The sequence below is a fragment of the Cherax quadricarinatus genome, chromosome 1 (assembly GCF_038502225.1).
Source record: "Cherax quadricarinatus isolate ZL_2023a chromosome 1, ASM3850222v1, whole genome shotgun sequence".
Taxonomy (NCBI): domain Eukaryota; kingdom Metazoa; phylum Arthropoda; class Malacostraca; order Decapoda; family Parastacidae; genus Cherax; species Cherax quadricarinatus.
In genome coordinates this window covers 92,907,761-92,924,477 of record NC_091292.1, presented here as the reverse complement: position 1 = coordinate 92,924,477, position 16,717 = coordinate 92,907,761, and the positions used below count along the sequence as shown (strand labels likewise).

The following is a 16,717-nucleotide window of genomic DNA, read 5'->3' as shown; positions in this document are numbered from 1 at the left end:
TGCTCTCTTTTTCTTGATCACTTCCACTCTCATTCTCATGCCTTCGCTGTGTACACAGATGGCTCTAAGTCTTCAGACGGTGTCGGATTCGCAGCAGTGTTTCCGGACAGCGTCGTGCGAGGGCATTTACTATCTTCAGCTAGCATTTTTACTGCTGAATTGTATGCCATTCTTGCAGCACTTATTCGTATCGCATCTATGCCTTTGTCATCATTTGTGGTAGTCTCAGACTCCCTTAGTGCTCTACAGGCTGTACGAAAATTTGATACATCTCACCCCCTAGTTCTCCGTATCCAACTTTGGCTACGCCGTATCTCTACCAAGCATAAAGATATTGTTTTTTGTTGGGTCCCTGGTCATGTCGACGTACAGGGCAATGAACAGGCAGACACTGCTGCGCGGTCAGCAGTACATGACCTACCAATTTCCTATAGAGGTGTTCCATTTCTGGACTATTTTGCTGCAATAGCTACCCACCTTCACACCCGTTGGCAACAACGTTGGTCAACTCTGCTCGGTAACAAACTTCATTCTATTAAACCGAGCATAGGTTACTGGCCGTCTTCTTGTCATTAGTGCCGAGGTTGGGAGACCACTCTCTCCCGCCTTCGCATTGGCCACACTCGTCTTACTCATGGGTATCTCATGGAGAGGCACCCTGTTCCTCTCTGTGAGCAGTGTCAAGTTCCAGTATCGATTAGCCACATTCTGTTAGACTGCCCTCTCTATCAACGAGCATGCAGAATTTACCTCCAACATCATCTTCGTTCTACTACTCTCTCTTTACCTTCCCTTCTTGCTGATGGACCCTCCTTTAATCCTGACTCTCTCATTGACTTCTTGACAACGACTGATTTACTCCACAAACTCTGATGATGATACCTTTCGCACTCCCCTCAGCCCTTTCTAGTTCAGACTCTTGCTGCCCTTCACCCTTTCACCATCCACTGCCCCGCTGTTATACGTAACCTATTACTCATCCATCTCCCTTTTGCCACCTGATGCCCTCGCTTCCTTCCTGCCCTGCAGCGCTGTATAGCCCTTGTGGCTTAGCGCTTCTTTTTTATTATAATAATAACACTTTCCCATTAAATGTAATAATTGTAATAGGAGTTTGGATATCAGGCATTCATGTTATCCAAACTCCTGTGTTAGATTGGTTTAAGTGGAAGCAAATTTTTTTTGGAATTCGACACTGGAGTGCGAGCGTAGTAACATCAATGAGTGATATGAAAACCAGTTAGCCAGACTTGAGTTTTGGATGTGGGAAATATACTTTTTCAGTTGTGTGTAGCTGTTGCAGCTCGGTGGGTTATCATTGATAACATCTCTGCCTTTTTTGGAAAGACAGGCAACTACAGTACTAGGGCATGCAGTAGATGTTTTATTCATTGGGTCACTGCCCTGGTGAAAAAAGGCTAGTGTAATAATACCATTTGAAGTTATCTAAATTTTATTTTGTGGTTAACAGTAGGATAATTTCCTCAGATCAAACCTGCTTGGTTCCCATTTTCCAAGTGCTATATTACCCTTATGGGTTTAGTACTTATCCTTGAATATATAATAATAATTAAAGTTAGAATTAGTGATAATGAGAGTTATTTGCCTCATAAGAAATAGACAATTCGACTTTTCAGTTAGTAGATGTCGTAACTATACTCGTAGTTGTCTGGATCAAAATTGAAAATCTCGGCCAGTTCAGCATGGCTGAAGTCTCCATTATCATAAAATGCCTTCAGGCGTTCCTGTACCTTGCTGTTGGTGAATACATCTGGGAAAGGTGGTGGTTCGTATGGTTCCTCTCTGGTAGCATCTGGTTCTTCCACCACTGCAGGGAAGGGCTTGTCAAGGCCAGAGTCTTCATCTATAATGGCTGGTGCATGGGTTCTCCAAGTTGGTACTGGTGGTGCGGTGGTTGTGGTTATTCGGGGTTTTGTGGTTGTGGGTAATGTGGTTGTTGGGGGAGTTGTGGTTGTGGGTATTGTGGTTGTTGGGGGAGTTGTGGTTGTGGGTATTGTGGTTGTTGGGGGAGTTGTGGTTGGGGATGTTGTGGTTGTGGGTGTTGTAATGATTGTTGGGGAAGCTGTGGTTGTGGGTATTGTGGTTGGGGGTGTTGTGGTTGTTGAGGAAGTTGTGGTTGTGGGTGTCGTAGTGGTTGATGCGGGAGTTGTGGTTGTGGGTATTGTAGTTGTGAGTGTTGTAGTGGTTGTGGGTACTGTGGCAGTAGTTGAAGGTGCAGTGGTGGTTGTGAGTGTTATGGTTGTGGGTATTACGGTAGTAATTGGGGGTGCTGCGGTGGTTGTAGGTGTGGTGATGGTTTGGGGAGTTGTAGTGACAGTGTGTACAATTGTTGTGATGGTTGTGGGCGCGGTGGTTGTGACTGTACTTAAATGTTCTGAAACCAGTGCCGATGTCACTATCGTGGGTTGAGTAGTGGTTGATGTTGCTTCAGTAGCGGTTGATGTTGCTTCAGTAGTGGTTGATGTTGCTTCAATAGTGGTTGATGTTGCTTCAGTAGTGGTTGATGTTGCTTCAGTAGCGGTTGATGTTGCTTCAGTAGTGGTTGATGTTGCTTCAGTAGTGGTTGATGTAGCTTCAGTAGTGGTTGATGTTTCAGTAGTGGTTGATGTTGCTTTAGTAGTGGTTGATGTAGCTTCAGTAGTGGTTGATGTTGTTTCAGTAGTGGTTGATGTTGCTTCAGTAGTGGTTGATGTAGCTTCAGTAGTGGTTGATGTTGCTTCAGTAGTGGTTGATGTAGCTTCAGTAGTGGTTGATGTTGCTTCTGTAGTGGTTGGTGTTGCTTCAGTAGTGGTTGATGTTGCTTCAGTAGTGGTTGATGTTGCTTCAGTAGTGGTTGATGTTGCTTCAGTAGTGGTTGATGTTGCTTCAGTTGTGATCGGTAGAGCTTCAGTAGTGGTTGATGTTACTTCAGTAGTGGTTGATGTAGCTTCAGTAGTGGTTGGTGTTGCTTCAGTAGTGGTTGATGTTGCTTCAGTAGTGGTTGATGTTGCTTCAGTAGTGGTTGATGTTGCTTCAGTTGTGATCGGTAGAGCTTCAGTAGTGGTTGATGTTGCTTCAGTAGTGGTTGATGTAGCTTCAGTAGTGGTTGATGTTGCTTCAGTAGTGGTTGGTGTTGCTTCAGTAGTGGTTGATGTTGCTTCAGTAGTGGTTGATGTTGCTTCAGTTGTGATCGGTAGAGCTTCAGTAGTGGTTGATGTTGCTTCAGTTGTGGCTGATGTAGCTTCAGTTGTGGTTGATATAACTTTAGTAGTAGTTGATGTAGCTTCAGTTGTGGTTGATGTAGCTTCAGTAGTGGTTGATGTAGCTTCAGTTGTGGTTGATGTAGCTTCAGTTGTGGTTGATGTAGCTTCAGTTGTGATCGGTAGAGCTTCAGTAGTCGTTGCTGTTGCTTCAGTTGTGGTTGATGTAGTTTTAGTAGTGGTTGATATAGCTTCAGTTGTGGTTGATATAGGTTCAGCAGTGGTTGATGTTGCTTCAGTTGTGGTTGATGTAGCTTCACTAGTGGTTGGTGTAGCTTTAGTTGTGGCTGTAGCTTCATTAGTGATTGATGTAGGCTCAGTAGTGGTTAACAGAACTCCAGTAGATTTTGGCTGAGCTTCGGTAGTGGGTGGTATAGCCAGAGTAGTGGTTAATTTAGTTTCAATAGTGGTTGATCTAATTTCATCAGTGGTTGGTGAGGCTTCAGTGGTGGTAAGTAGTGCTTCAGTAGCGGATGATGTACTTTCAGTAGTAGTAGTGTACTCTGTGGTCTCAGTTGGTTGTCTGGCGGTTACTGTTGAGAATTTGCTTGTATCGAAGCTCTCAGCTGGACGGAAAACATCTGTAATTACCTTGTCTTCTGTAGTCTTAGATGAATATAACACCTCTGTAACTACCTTGTCTTCTGTAAACATCCTGTCCTCTTCTGTAGCCTCGGCTGAGTGTAATGCCTTCTCTGTAACCACCTTGTCCTCTTCTGTAACCTCTTTGTCCTCTTCTGTAACTACCTTGTCCTCTTCTGTAACCTCTTTGTCCTCTTCTGTAACCTCTTTGTCCTTTTCTGTAACTACCGTGTGCTCGCCTTCGTCTTCATCTGGGGTGGCCGGTACCCCACTCTCAGCCTCCTCCGGTACAGTGGAGATAGCAGCAGACTTGTTGGCTAAAAGGCCTTCCTTCTGGAGCATCTCGCTTACCGGAATGGAATTATTAGCTACGGAAGAGCCTATTATCTTGTTCCCAGAGAACCTGATTTTGATGCCCAGCTTTTTCATGAGGGCCAATGCTCTCTCGTCCCCAGCTTCCAGTCTCTCCTTCAGACGGTTAGTCACAATCCGAAATTTCTCCCCAGAGCCAGAAAATCTTAAACGTATTTTCCTAAATTCTTTTTTTAAAGCTAGGCGAATTTTTTTTGCTCCCCTTTCAATGGAGTGACTTGCACTTAAAATTCCTTGTTTGGTGGCATTTCCTCCAGTGATGAAGGCTCTGGCAACAGCTTCCATGCTTACATCATACGATCTTCTTATGTCTAAAGCATCGGTCTTGATTTTCTTGGCAGCTTGGGAGATCTTCTGTGACACAGACGAAAACCATGACTTCCATTTACTGGGTTTGATAGTGGTGGGGATGACTGTGGTGATGGAGGGTGGTGCTCTGGTAGTGGTGGTGGCCAACCTCGCAGTCACCTCCTGCTCGCTCTTCTGAAATAATGACAACACATTTAGTGTCTCATAAAATGCATCATTGCTGAATAACATATCTATATACCTCCAGGTTTCCTATATACCTTTGTTGACATAAATGAAAATTAAATTTTGAACACAATGCAAATATACTTTTAATATTTCATAATTTAAATATACCCAACCACAAGCCATGTCATCAAATAACTCTGCGAGACACAGATAATTTTTTTAAATAATCCCTTCAAGGGAAGTCCCTTCATGCTGATGAAATACTCTTGATCCAAGGAGCTGAAACTATCCTCCACTTCCTTAGATCAAACCTGATTACCTCTAATTTCCTATATATTGTATGACGTCTAGACTTATAATAAAAATATGTGACATTGTGATTCCAGGTCAGTTTAAAAGCATCACTTCATATGTTAACCAGGAACCTGGTGCCTTCTCACTCCTGTTTAACCCATGCGAGTTTAATATTCTTAATAATAATAATAATAGTAATAATAATAATAATAGCGCCCTCTTCCAAGGAGCTCATATTTGGTTTAATATCATGGAATGCATCATTATAGAGTATTGCATAAATGTGTATAAATTTTACGAAGGATTGTGTGGCGATTTTGCAGTGTGTTAATCCCAGAGCATGTTGCACCCTGAGGCTGGCCTCACTAAACTCTTTGTACGTAACTTCTGTAATACTGAATGTGATCTATATCTCTGTCCAGTGACCTTGTGGACGCTACGGAAGAATAAAGAAAGGGGCGGAGAGGTTCCCTACTATGTTTTATGTACTTGTCTTCATGACCTTTTAGAAATACAAATTATTTTGAAGGAATCTATCATAGCAAGTATGATATCGTACTTAAAGTACGATATCATACTTGCAAATTACAAGGAATACCCATAATTTTAAAAAATAAAGGAGAATTAAAACTATGAAGCACTAGGATCCACAGGATATAATACATGTAAGAAAATATATAGGACACATGTAAGGTCCAGTGGTCGATTCCCGGTACGGGTGGAAACATTAGGACGTGTATTCTTAAGACACCTGCTATCCATGTTCACCTATCAATCAAATATGTACCTGGGTGTTAGTCGACGGGTGTGGGTCGCATCCTGGGACAAAACTGATTAATTTGCCCGAAATGCTCTGCACAACAAGGGGCTTTCTATATAGAAGTATGTCACTGATGTCAGATAGGCCTGTATACCTTGTACATGTACTTAAAGAAATAAAGATTATTATTAGTAGTAGTATTATCTTTTGTTTCCAAAACAGTGTAGAACCAAGCTGGAGTGCTGAAGCAGATGCTTAAACTTGTGACAGGTCATCACCTAGTTAATGCCTGTGTTAGGAGATACCGAGTTGATTCCTGACCACTGAACCATGGATGTCTCTCGGTATATATACACTGAGAGACATCCACTGTTTTAGGGATTAAGGCATCCTTGAACGATGATGAGTAGGTTATGAACAATCATTATGCATAGCGTGTAACTATGCCAATCAACCTTAGTGTATATTCTTGGCCTCAGGACATTTTCCAGTGGTTTTTAAGACTGCTAGGATGATCTTTCTTGGTAAGCCCAATAAAGACATCCACCAACCTGGGAACTATAGACCTATATCTTTACTTGAAGTCACTGGAAAAGTTCTTGAGAAGATCATTTCCAACAGATTGAACTACTATATGGAGTTTAATCACTTTTACTGAAAAACAATTTGGCTTTAGAACACATAGAGGTACCAGTCATGCAATAAATGTTATTTTCGATACTGTAGCAAGTCTAAAACATCAGGGCAATCTTGCCCTAATTGCCACCAGAGATGTTCATAAAGCTTTTGATAGCTTATGGCATGATGGTCTTATATACAAACTCATTGACCTACCAGACCATAACTGGACTTTTCTCAGATTAATATATAATTTCTTAACTCAAAGAAAAATCATTCCCACCTTTCATGGCAGGTCGACAGAGCCTTTTATACCGACAGCTGGTGTCCCACAAGGTTCTTGTCTTAGTCTAATTCTGTTCAACATTTATGTGAATGACCTTCCTCAACCAGAGTTTAATGATACAATTGTGACACAGTTTGCAGATGATGTTATTCAAGTCGTCTCATCAACTCCGGTAACAGGAAAATACAAGTATGAGAGAGTCATAGAAAAAATGAATATTGAACTTCGTCGAACATCTAATTGGGAAAAGAAATGCAGAATTACGACTAATCCTGACAAAGTCGTTGTTAGCACGATAGGATGTTTTGCATCAACAATCGAAGATAAAGGGGGTATCTCCTTCAGAGGTACACCTGTAGCCATTAGAAACCCTAACAAGATTTTGGGATATGAAATAGACAGGCTGCTCCACTCAACATCTCATGTAACTAAAAAGATCAACATAGCCAAAGCCGGTCTTAGCAGTCTCTTTCGATTCAATCAAGCCCCTCAACATGTCAAAAAACATCTGTATAAAATGCTAATAAGACCTATACTCGAATACCCTTGTGTTCCAATGTCATTAACAACAAAGACCAACATGCTACGGTTACAAAGGGTCCAGAATAGAGCTCTTCGCTTCATTACGGATACCAGGAGGAGAGACAGAGTTAAAATGGCAGATATACACGTACAACAAGATATTACTGCCATAAATGTACGCCTGGACACCCTGAAAAAGAAACAACTCTATACAATGCAAGAACTATACATGCCAGATAGAGAACATCCTATACAAGTGGTAAATACCACGGATTATATCATCAATACTCCTCCTCACAGGACTCAAAGAATGACTCTCCCACAGAGGGTCCGTCGTTTTATCCATAAAGATGATTACCATCGACCCATGATATTGAGCAACCTCCCTGATGAAGAAGATTGGGTAACACCAGAACCCTTCTATGTATACTGAGAACATCATCGCCCCCAATTAGGGAGACATCTTATATAACAATCTAATGTAAAAATTATGCTATTTACTATGGCTGGACACCACCTGTAAGAAGCCATTGTCACGTAATTCTATAAACTGGCCAGAAAATTATTGCCTTCATTGTCGCATAAATATCCGTTGTGCAATCGCAAAAAAACACAAACACACACACACACAAAAAAAAATAGCAACTTGTATAATTACTACCAATTCAGAGTCATGTACTTATATATATCTGTTATATCTATGTGACTCTGATGGGTTAGTAGTATACCCCTTAAAGAACATCTTATCATTTCACATACACTTTTTAAATTACACCAAAGTGGTTGGGCCATTTACCTTTTATATCCTACCTCTCTCCCCCCTCCCACCCTTTTCCAATATTTCTATCCTTACCCATCCTTCTTCCTTACCCATCTTACCAAAGCTCTGGTCTGGACAATACAATACAATATTTTTCTTAACACATGCAATGAGAGTAACACTGCATGTACACGTATACAGTATAAAAATAATTAATTTTCACTGTAACTTGTTTAGCTATCAAAACCTTGGGCCCAGTCCCTTGACCCATTATGTACCTCTGTAATCTGACTACCACCCACAGGATGAACACGGGGGTGCATAATAAAGATATAAGCTTTAAGCCCAATGAACCAATCTTAAAGGTACATACGTACATCGAAATATTTATATACAAGTGTATATACCATGAGAATTCACTGTATTGCTATATTAGGGAAGTAATCTGGCTTCTTAGTAACAATCTGGATGACAACTACAAGTTAAATAAGTTTATTTAGGCACAGGTACACATAAGTACAATTATCATTCCTGGTGTAAATTATCTAGGATAACCCCAAAAAAGGATGGGTATGGGGTGCATAATAAAGATATTAAACTAACCCAAAAAGTCAAAGTGGCTTATTTCCACTGGGGTCCTAATCCCCCTCGTGCAGTCGAGAGGCTTTTAAACAAGCAAATTCAACTAACCTTGTCCTGAGAACCCCACCATCTCCATCGTCTTAACCTCCTGGGGGTTGGTGTGAGTGTTGCTGCAGCCATGGTGGGAGATGCTCTTGTGGTGGTGGCCCTGGGCACCTGCCTCCTCGCGTTCTGCTCTCCCAAGTTCTGTGCTCTTAAGTTATACTCTCTCATGATTCGTTCTCTTAGGTTCTGCTCTCTCATGTTCAGCTCCCTTGTGGCGTCTTGCTCTCTCGCGGCATTCTGCTCTCTCAAGTTCCGCTCTCTTGCAGCGTTCTGCTCTCTGGCAGCGTTCTGCTCTCCCAAGTTCTGCACTCTCAAGTTATGCTCTCTCATGATTCGCTCTCTTAGGTTCTGCTCTCTCAAGTTCTGCTCCCTTGCAGCGTTTTGCTCTCTCGGGGCATTCTGCTCTCTTAAGGTCTGTTCTCTTGCAGCGTTCTGCTCTCTTAAGTTCCGCTCTCTTGCAGCATTCTGCTCTCTTAAGTTCTGCTCTCTTGCAGCGTTCTGCTCTCTGGCTGCGTTCTGCTCTCTCAGGTTCCGTTCTCTGGCAGCGTTCTGCTCCCTGGCGATGTTCTGCGCTGGCAGCGTTCTGCTCTCTTAAATTCTGCTCTCTTGCAGCGTTCTGCTCTCTCAAGTTCCGCTCTCTTGCAGCGCTTTGCTCTCTGGCAGCGTTCTGCTCTCTCAGGTTCTGCTCTCTCAAATTCTGCTCTCTTAAGTTCCGCTCTCTTGCAGCGCTTTGCTCGCTGGCAGCGTTCTGCTCTCTCAGGTTCCGTTCTCTGGCAGCGTTCTGCTCCCTGGCGATGTTCTGCGCTGCCGCGGCATAGTGCGCTAACACGTTCTGCACTCTCAAATCTCTCGGGGCATTCTGCTCTCTTAAGGTCTGTTCTCTTGCAGCGTTCTGCACTCTGGCAATGTTCTGCTCTCTTAAGTTCTGCTCTCTTGCAGCGTTCTGCTCTCTTAAGTTCCGCTCTCTTGCAGCGTTCTGCTCTCTTAAGTTCTGCTCTCTTGCAGCGTTCTGCTCTCTGGCTGCGTTCTGCTCTCTTGCAGCGTTCTGCTCTTTCAAGTTCCGCTCTCTTGCAACATTCTGCTCTCTTGCAGCATTCTGCTCTCTTGCAGCGTTCTGCTCTCTGATGGCGTTTTGCTCTCTCAGGTTCTGCTCTCTCAAATTGTGCTCTCTTGCAGCGTTCTGCTCTCTCAAGTTCCACTCTCTTGCAACATTTTGCTCTCTGGCAGCGTTCTGCTCTCTCAGGTTCCGCTCTCTGGCAGCGTTCTGCTCTCTTAAATTCTGCTCTCTTGCAGCGTTCTGCTCTCTCAAGTTCCGCTCTCTTGCAGCGCTTTGCTCTCTGGCAGCGTTCTGCTCTCTCAGGTTCTGCTCTCTCAAATTCTGCTCTCTTGCAGCGTTCTGCTCTCTCAAGTTCCGCTCTCTTGCAGCGCTTTGCTCGCTGGCAGCGTTCTGCTCTCTCAGGTTCCGTTCTCTGGCAGCGTTCTGCTCCCTGGCGATATTCTGCGCTGCCGCGGCATAGTGCGCTAACACGTTCTGCACTCTCAAATTATGTTCTCTCAAGATCTGCTCTCCTCTGTCCTGTTGTCTAAAGTTGGGCTCTAACACGTTCTGCCGTCTCAAGTTCTGCTCTCTTAAGTTCTGTTCTCTCAAGTTCTGCTCTCTCAAGATTTGCTCTCTCAGGTTCTTTTGTTCTTTCAGTTTCTGCTCTCTTAAGTTCTGCTCCCTCAAGAGCCGCTCTCTCAAGTTCTGCTCTCTTAAGTTGTGTTCTCTCAACATTTGCTCTCTCAAGTTCTGCTCTCTTAAGTTGTGTTCCCTCAAGATCCGCTCTCTCAAGTTCTGCTGCACCCTTGCGGCATCCGTCTGCGTTCTTGCGGCATTTGTCTGTGCTCTTGCGGCATTCGTCTGTGCTCTTGCGGCATTCGTCTGTGCTCTTGCGGCATTCGTCTGTGCTCTTGCGGCATTCGTCTGTGCTCTTGCGGCATTCGTCTGTGCTCTTGCGGCATTCTGCTCACTTGGGGAGTTGTTGTCCTGAAATCACACAGGTACACATATTAGCTGTTCCTGCACTCCTGATGTATACAATCAATCAATAAGACACATATGCAACAGTTAGGTATCTTTATTATGAAACGTTTCGCCTACACAGTAGGCTTCTTCAGTCAAGTACAGAAAAGTTGATAGAAGCTCCTATCAACTTTTCTGTACTTGACTGAAGAAGCCTACTGTGTAGGCGAAACGTTTCATAATAAAGATACCTAACTGTTGCATATGTGTCTTACCTAACAACCTGTCGGTATTTTATACCATTTTAATGTTCAATCAATCAATAAGTTTACTACATAAGGCGAGGGTTAAAGCCTAGTACTGTAAGGAATCTAGTACTGGAAGGAACCTAGTACTGGAAGGAACCTAGTACTGGAAGGAACCTAGTACTGGAAGGAACCTAATACTGGAAGGAACCTAGTACTGGAAGGAACCTAGTACTGGAAGGAACCTAGTACTGGAAGGAACCTAGTACTAGAAGGAACCTAGTACTAGAAGGAACCTAGTACTGGAAGGAACCTAGTACTGGAAGGAACCTAGTACTGGAAGGAACCTAGTACTGGAAGGAACCTAGTACTGGAAGGAACCTAGTACTAGAAGGAACCTAGTACTAGAAGGAACCTAGTACTGGAAGGAACCTAGTACTGGAAGGAACCTAGTACTGGAAGGAACCTAGTACTAGAAGGAACCTAGTACTGGAAGGAACCTAGTACTGGAAGGAACCTAGTACTGGAAGGAACCTAGTACTGGAAAGAACCTAGTACTGGAAGGAACCTAGTACTAGAAGGAACCTAGTACTGGAAGGAACCTAGTACTGGAAGGAACATAATGCTGGTAGGAACCTAGTACTGGAAGGAACATAATGCTGGTAGGAACCTAGTACTGGAAGGAACCTAGTACTAGAAGGAACCTAGTACTGTAAGGAACCTAGTACTGGAAGGAACCTAGTACTGGAAGGAACCTAGTACTGGAAGGAACCTAGTACTAGAAGGAACCTAGCACTGGAAGGAACCTAGTACTGGAAGGAACCTAATACTGGAAGGAACCTAGTACTGGAAGGAACCTAGTACTGGAAGGAACCTAATACTGGAAGGAACCTAGTACTGGAAGGAACCTAGTACTGGAAGGAACATAATGCTGGTAGGAACCTAGTACTGGGAGGAACATAGTACTGGTAGGCACCTAGTACTGGGAGGAACCTAGTACTGGGAGGAACCTAGTACTGGGAGGAACATAGTACTGGGAGGAATCTAGTACTGGGAGGAACCTAGTACTGGGAGGAATCTACTACTGGTAGGAACCTAGTACTGGGAGGAACTAGAAACGAACGATATTAATAGCAGTTAAATTTTATTCACATTTTCAGTTAGCGGTGAATTTCGTAGAAGACATGAATCAGGGAAAAATATTTTTTTTATTCACGGAGACGTTAAACTAAAAAAAAAAAAAGAGACGCTAGGAGAAAATAATCGTGAAAATAACAATACGTTGATGGGATCAGAACCTAAACTAGCATAATGTTGATAGGTTCAAAACCTCATTGAGATCAATAAGGAACCAGTGAAAGATAAGACGATCAATAGCGTTAATGGTAATGAATGACACTGGATCATGGGATAAAGGGATAGCAAACAAGTTTAGAGGTGAAACCTTATGGATGACAGCTGCAGGACTGATTACTTCAAACGTTTTGTAAATCAAGCCGAATGTTGTCTTATACGGAGTTTCCATACTGCATTAAAGTGACGCATTTTCAAACGAGCCAAGACGTAGCTGATCTTACAGAAGGATTTACATATGCAGAGAGGAGGCTAGTCAAGCCACTGTTAAAAGAAGAGGCTACAGGAAACTCTTATGCTCAAAGGAAGTAGCAACAATCTAAGGTAAAGTTTGTCCTAGACGGCTGTCAAAGTTCAAACCATTGCATTTCAAAATGGACAAGACATTTCTAATCACAAAATAGAGACCTGGAGTTTACCTGGAGAGGGTTTCGGGGGTTAACGCCCCCGCGGCCCGGTCTGAGACCAGGCCTCATGGTGGATCAGGGTCTGATCAACCAGGCTGTTACTGCTGGCCGTACGCAAGCTGACGTACGAACCACAGCTCGGTTGGTCAGGCACTGACTTTAGGTACCTGTCCAGTGCCTTCTTGAAGACAGTCAGGGATCTAATGGTAATCCCCCTTATGTATGCTGGGAGGCAATTGAACAGTCTTGGGCCCCGGACACTTATTGTGTTGTCTCAGTGTACTCGTGGCGCCCCTGCTTTTCATCGGGGAAGTTTTGCATCTCCTGCCGAGTCTTTTGCTTTCATAGGGAGTGATTTTCGTGTGCAGGTTTGGTACTAATCCCTTCAGGACCTTCCAAGTGTATATTATCATGTATCTCTCTCGCCTGTGTTCGAGGGAATACAGATCAAGGACCTTCAACCGTTCCCAGTAGTTTAGGTGCCTTATCGCACTTATGTGTGCCGTGAAAGTTCTTTGTACACTCTCCAGGTCTGCAATGTCGCCAGCCTTGAAGGGGGCCGTTAGTGTACAGCAGTATTCTATCCTAGAGAGCACAAGCGATTTGAAGAGAATCATCAGGGGCTTGGCGTCCCTAGTTTTGAAGGTTCTCATTATCCATCCTATCATTTTCCTAGCGGATGAGGTAGATACATTGATGTGTTCTTTGAAGGCGAGATCTGACATTATCACTCCCAGGTCCATCACATTACTTTTCCGCTCTATTGTATGGTTAGAATTTGTGGTATACCAAGATACATTTTTAATTTCTTCAAGTTTTCCATATCTGAGAAGTTGAAATTTCTCCGCGTTGAACTTCATATTGTCTGAGTGGCCCATTCGAAGATTTGGTTGATGTCCGCTTGGAGTCTCGCGGTGTCTTCGATGGAGGTCACTGCTATGGTGATCCGGGTGTCATCCGCAAAGGAAGACACGGAGCAATGGCTTACATCTCTGTCTATGTCAGAAATGAGGATGAGGAATAGAATGGGAGCGAGTACTGTGCCTTGTGGAACAGAACCTTGTGGAATACAAGCTGCTAGTTTGTTTCCTCCTAGGTTACTACTGAGACCTAGCACAAACTACTAGTTTGTTCCCTCCTAGGCTACTACTGAAACCTAGCACAAGCTACGAGCTTTGTTCTCTCCTAGGCTACTAGTGACTGTGGCTCAGTGAAAAAAAATGTATGTAAATAAAGGTACAGAATCAGACGTGCATCTGTCAAACACATTTATAAACGTACTATAATAAACATAATTTAAGAGGTTAATTTGACAATAAATGACATATTTCAGAGGTTGAATATGGATTGAGTGGATTTCTTGTTTGCCAGCCCTTCATGGGGTGGGTGACTAGACGCTGACGAATAGATTTTAATCCAGGGAATTGGAGCTACCTTCCCTCTTCGGATCAAACCTGATTACCTCCCATTCCCCAGATGCTGGATGGCTTTACCCTGCAGATTTAGCGCTTCCCAATGACAATAAATAAATCTAACCTCCCAAACGATGTGAAAGCGAACTCCGCCTTGATCAATGTACACTGGAGAACGAGCTGCTGAAGACGAGGCGAGGTGCATCTCCAGTGGTGAAGGAAGAGCCTGCAGGTGGGCGCCCAGCACCATCAAGCACGCCCACGCCCACGCCCACCCATACATCTGAAATATATTGTATAACTGTGGCATGCTAAGAGTAAGTTACATTTTATTCGGCGTATCTCACACACTCATATAGGGATGCCCTCCCGACCAGCGGACCGGAGGCTAAGGGTATAATGAGTGGGGCCCCCTCATTATACTAGCACCTTGCTTCAACCAGCCAATCACAAGGAAGCCCACCAAAGTTGTGAAGCGATGTTGGACATTCGTGAATTAACCCTGGCAGATTTACCTCCAAGTCTGGTCGAAGACGGTTCTCACCGTCTCTTGTTTGCATAATTGCCATCCTCTGTAAATATTGTACGTATTATTGCTTGTTGTTTGGTGAAAGAAATATACAAGTATTTACTCTCCGCTGCCTTTTGCTCGTTCATCGTTTCTATCATGGTTATCGTGCTATAACCAGGTGTGCAGGCTACAAGACTACACCTGTGTTCGTAATAATAACTGTGACATTATAATATCGCAATTAGTGTCCGATATAAGGAAAAGCACTGGGTTGATTTGAGAGAAAAGGACAGACATAAATGAGGGAAGAATAAAACTAAAAGGAGAGAGAGAGAGAAATAACACGGAAAAATTAAAAGCAGGATAAATGAGAGACGATAACTAAGAAAAATAATAAGTAAGAGAAGAGTAAAAAGTGTGCTAGTGAGGAGTTACACAGAGGAAGAGTGGCACCCAGGCACTCGCCACTCATTGATTTTATTATCAATGTCATGGCTCTTCAGTGCCTCTTTAATTATATAAAAGAAATAAATACATTTACAAATGAATAAATACTAATTATTATTATTATTATTATTATTATTATTATTATTATTATTATTATTATTATTATTATTATTGCTTGCAGTGGTTGGACCGTAAGTGTAAATATATTGCATTAGTTATTACCATTACAAATATTTATTGAATAAACGAAAATAAGAATACAAATGAGCGCTGCAGTAGGCCTACTGGCCCATGCTAGGCAGGCTCAAACATTTACTCATATATTTATCAAACCCATAGTTACAGCTGGCCAAAATTCTCACCTCAATGATGCTCTCTGAGAGTTTGTTCCCCTCATCTGCAACTATTGCTAAATCATTAATTTCCTAAATCCTTTCTATATCTATATTTGCGAATAATGTCTTGGTAAGATATTTTTTTAGCACGTTATTTATATCCCCTTTATTTATTCCTGATGTTTCATTGTAATATTCACTCATATCTCTCCAAATTGTGCGCCTTTCCAGAGTAAGTTGTGTCTTCATCACATCTTTATAGGTAAGATTTCTGATTTCTGATTTATCCTTCTCTGTAGATTTTCCGGCGCATTAATGTTCATCATGTAATATGCAGATCAGATACGAAACCAAAAATTATTTGAGTATTGTGAACACTTATACACTGTTACCGTAGCTTTAAATTTTTGTTAACTAAAACTCCAAAACCTTTATCGTAGTAATTTCGACTGTGATATATATTGCTTAGTTTACAAGCACCATAGTTATTTTTCTTTAATAGGATTAGCCAGGTATGTGAACGTGCTTATTTTGGTGATGCTGCAGCGGAGCGGGGTTCAGTTGTTACGTGGTTCCAGGACACTTCTTTTAATTGCGGTATCTGGGGTGCCCATGCCGTGTGTCAAGTCCCCATGACCTGGGAGGGCCATGGCCGCGAGGAGAGAGGAATAGGCTTGTTGTCTGCTTCTAGGCCGCTGAGTGAGTCAGATGCAGGGGTGGGCATACTGAAGTGGTAAGCCTATAGGTGGCAGCACCAGCATGGCACGAAATATGAACTTAGCTGGTAGACAGCATAGACTGTCTGTGCAAACAGTACAGGCTGTCTACATTCGCTCGGCCACCTACCACATGGTCGTCCCGACCATGTCTGGCTGTAAAAAAAACTCGGTCTCTCTCTCGTAGGAACAGGGCACAGAACACAAAATAAAAACACGTTACGTTTTTTTGCTCTCCGAAAAAAAAAACAATAAAATAAAAAAAACACCAACGTGAAACAAAATTATTTGGTGATGCTGCAGCGGAGCGGGGTTCAATTATAGACGTCTTCGGAGGCTTCTTTACTTTATTTGTAAAGTCGTGGTGGGTACACAGGCTTGTGTGTTAAGTGCCCATGGTCGGGAGGGCCATGCCCACCAGGGAGAGAGGGAGTAGAGTTGTTGACTGCTTCTAGGCCGCTGAGTGAGTGAGCGAGTGCGAGTGGGACCAGCGTCCCACTGACCTGGGTAGGCCTGGAGAGGGCAGCACCTTAGTGCCGCGAAATATGAATTAAGCTGGCAGACAGCATAGGCTGTGCAGACAGTACAGGCTGTCTACAGGTAAACTCCAGGTTAGAACCCGATATATGTTTGCATTACAATACATCTGCCATGTCTCCGACCATAACATC

General features: G+C 43.1%; 1 protein-coding gene across 1 annotated transcript; it reads right to left on the bottom strand.

Moving 5' to 3' along the window:
• Positions 1-1,332: 1,332 nt before the first annotated feature.
• On the bottom strand, positions 1,333-14,606 carry LOC128689949 (pneumococcal serine-rich repeat protein). The gene is made up of 5 exons (XM_070086014.1): positions 14,553-14,606; positions 14,162-14,320; positions 9,357-10,644; positions 8,622-9,190; positions 1,333-4,697 (listed from the first exon to the last, which is right to left on the bottom strand). Exons 1-5 carry the CDS (start codon positions 14,604-14,606, stop codon positions 1,638-1,640), a joined length of 5,130 nt encoding a protein of 1,709 aa, XP_069942115.1. The 3' UTR covers positions 1,333-1,637.
• Positions 14,607-16,717: the final 2,111 nt, after the last annotated feature.

Coding starts and splice junctions, on each gene's coding strand:
- LOC128689949 (XM_070086014.1), bottom strand. CDS start 14,606: ATGGCAATTATGCAAACAAGAGACGGTGAGAACCGTCTTCGACCAGAC. Junction 14,321..14,552: donor GTCTTCGACCAGACTTGGAG/GTAAATCTGCCA, acceptor AATATATTTCAG/ATGTATGGGTGGGCGTGGGC. Junction 9,191..9,356: donor GAGAGAGCAGAACGCTGCCA/GCGAGCAAAGCG, acceptor GAACGCTGCCAG/CGCAGAACATCGCCAGGGAG.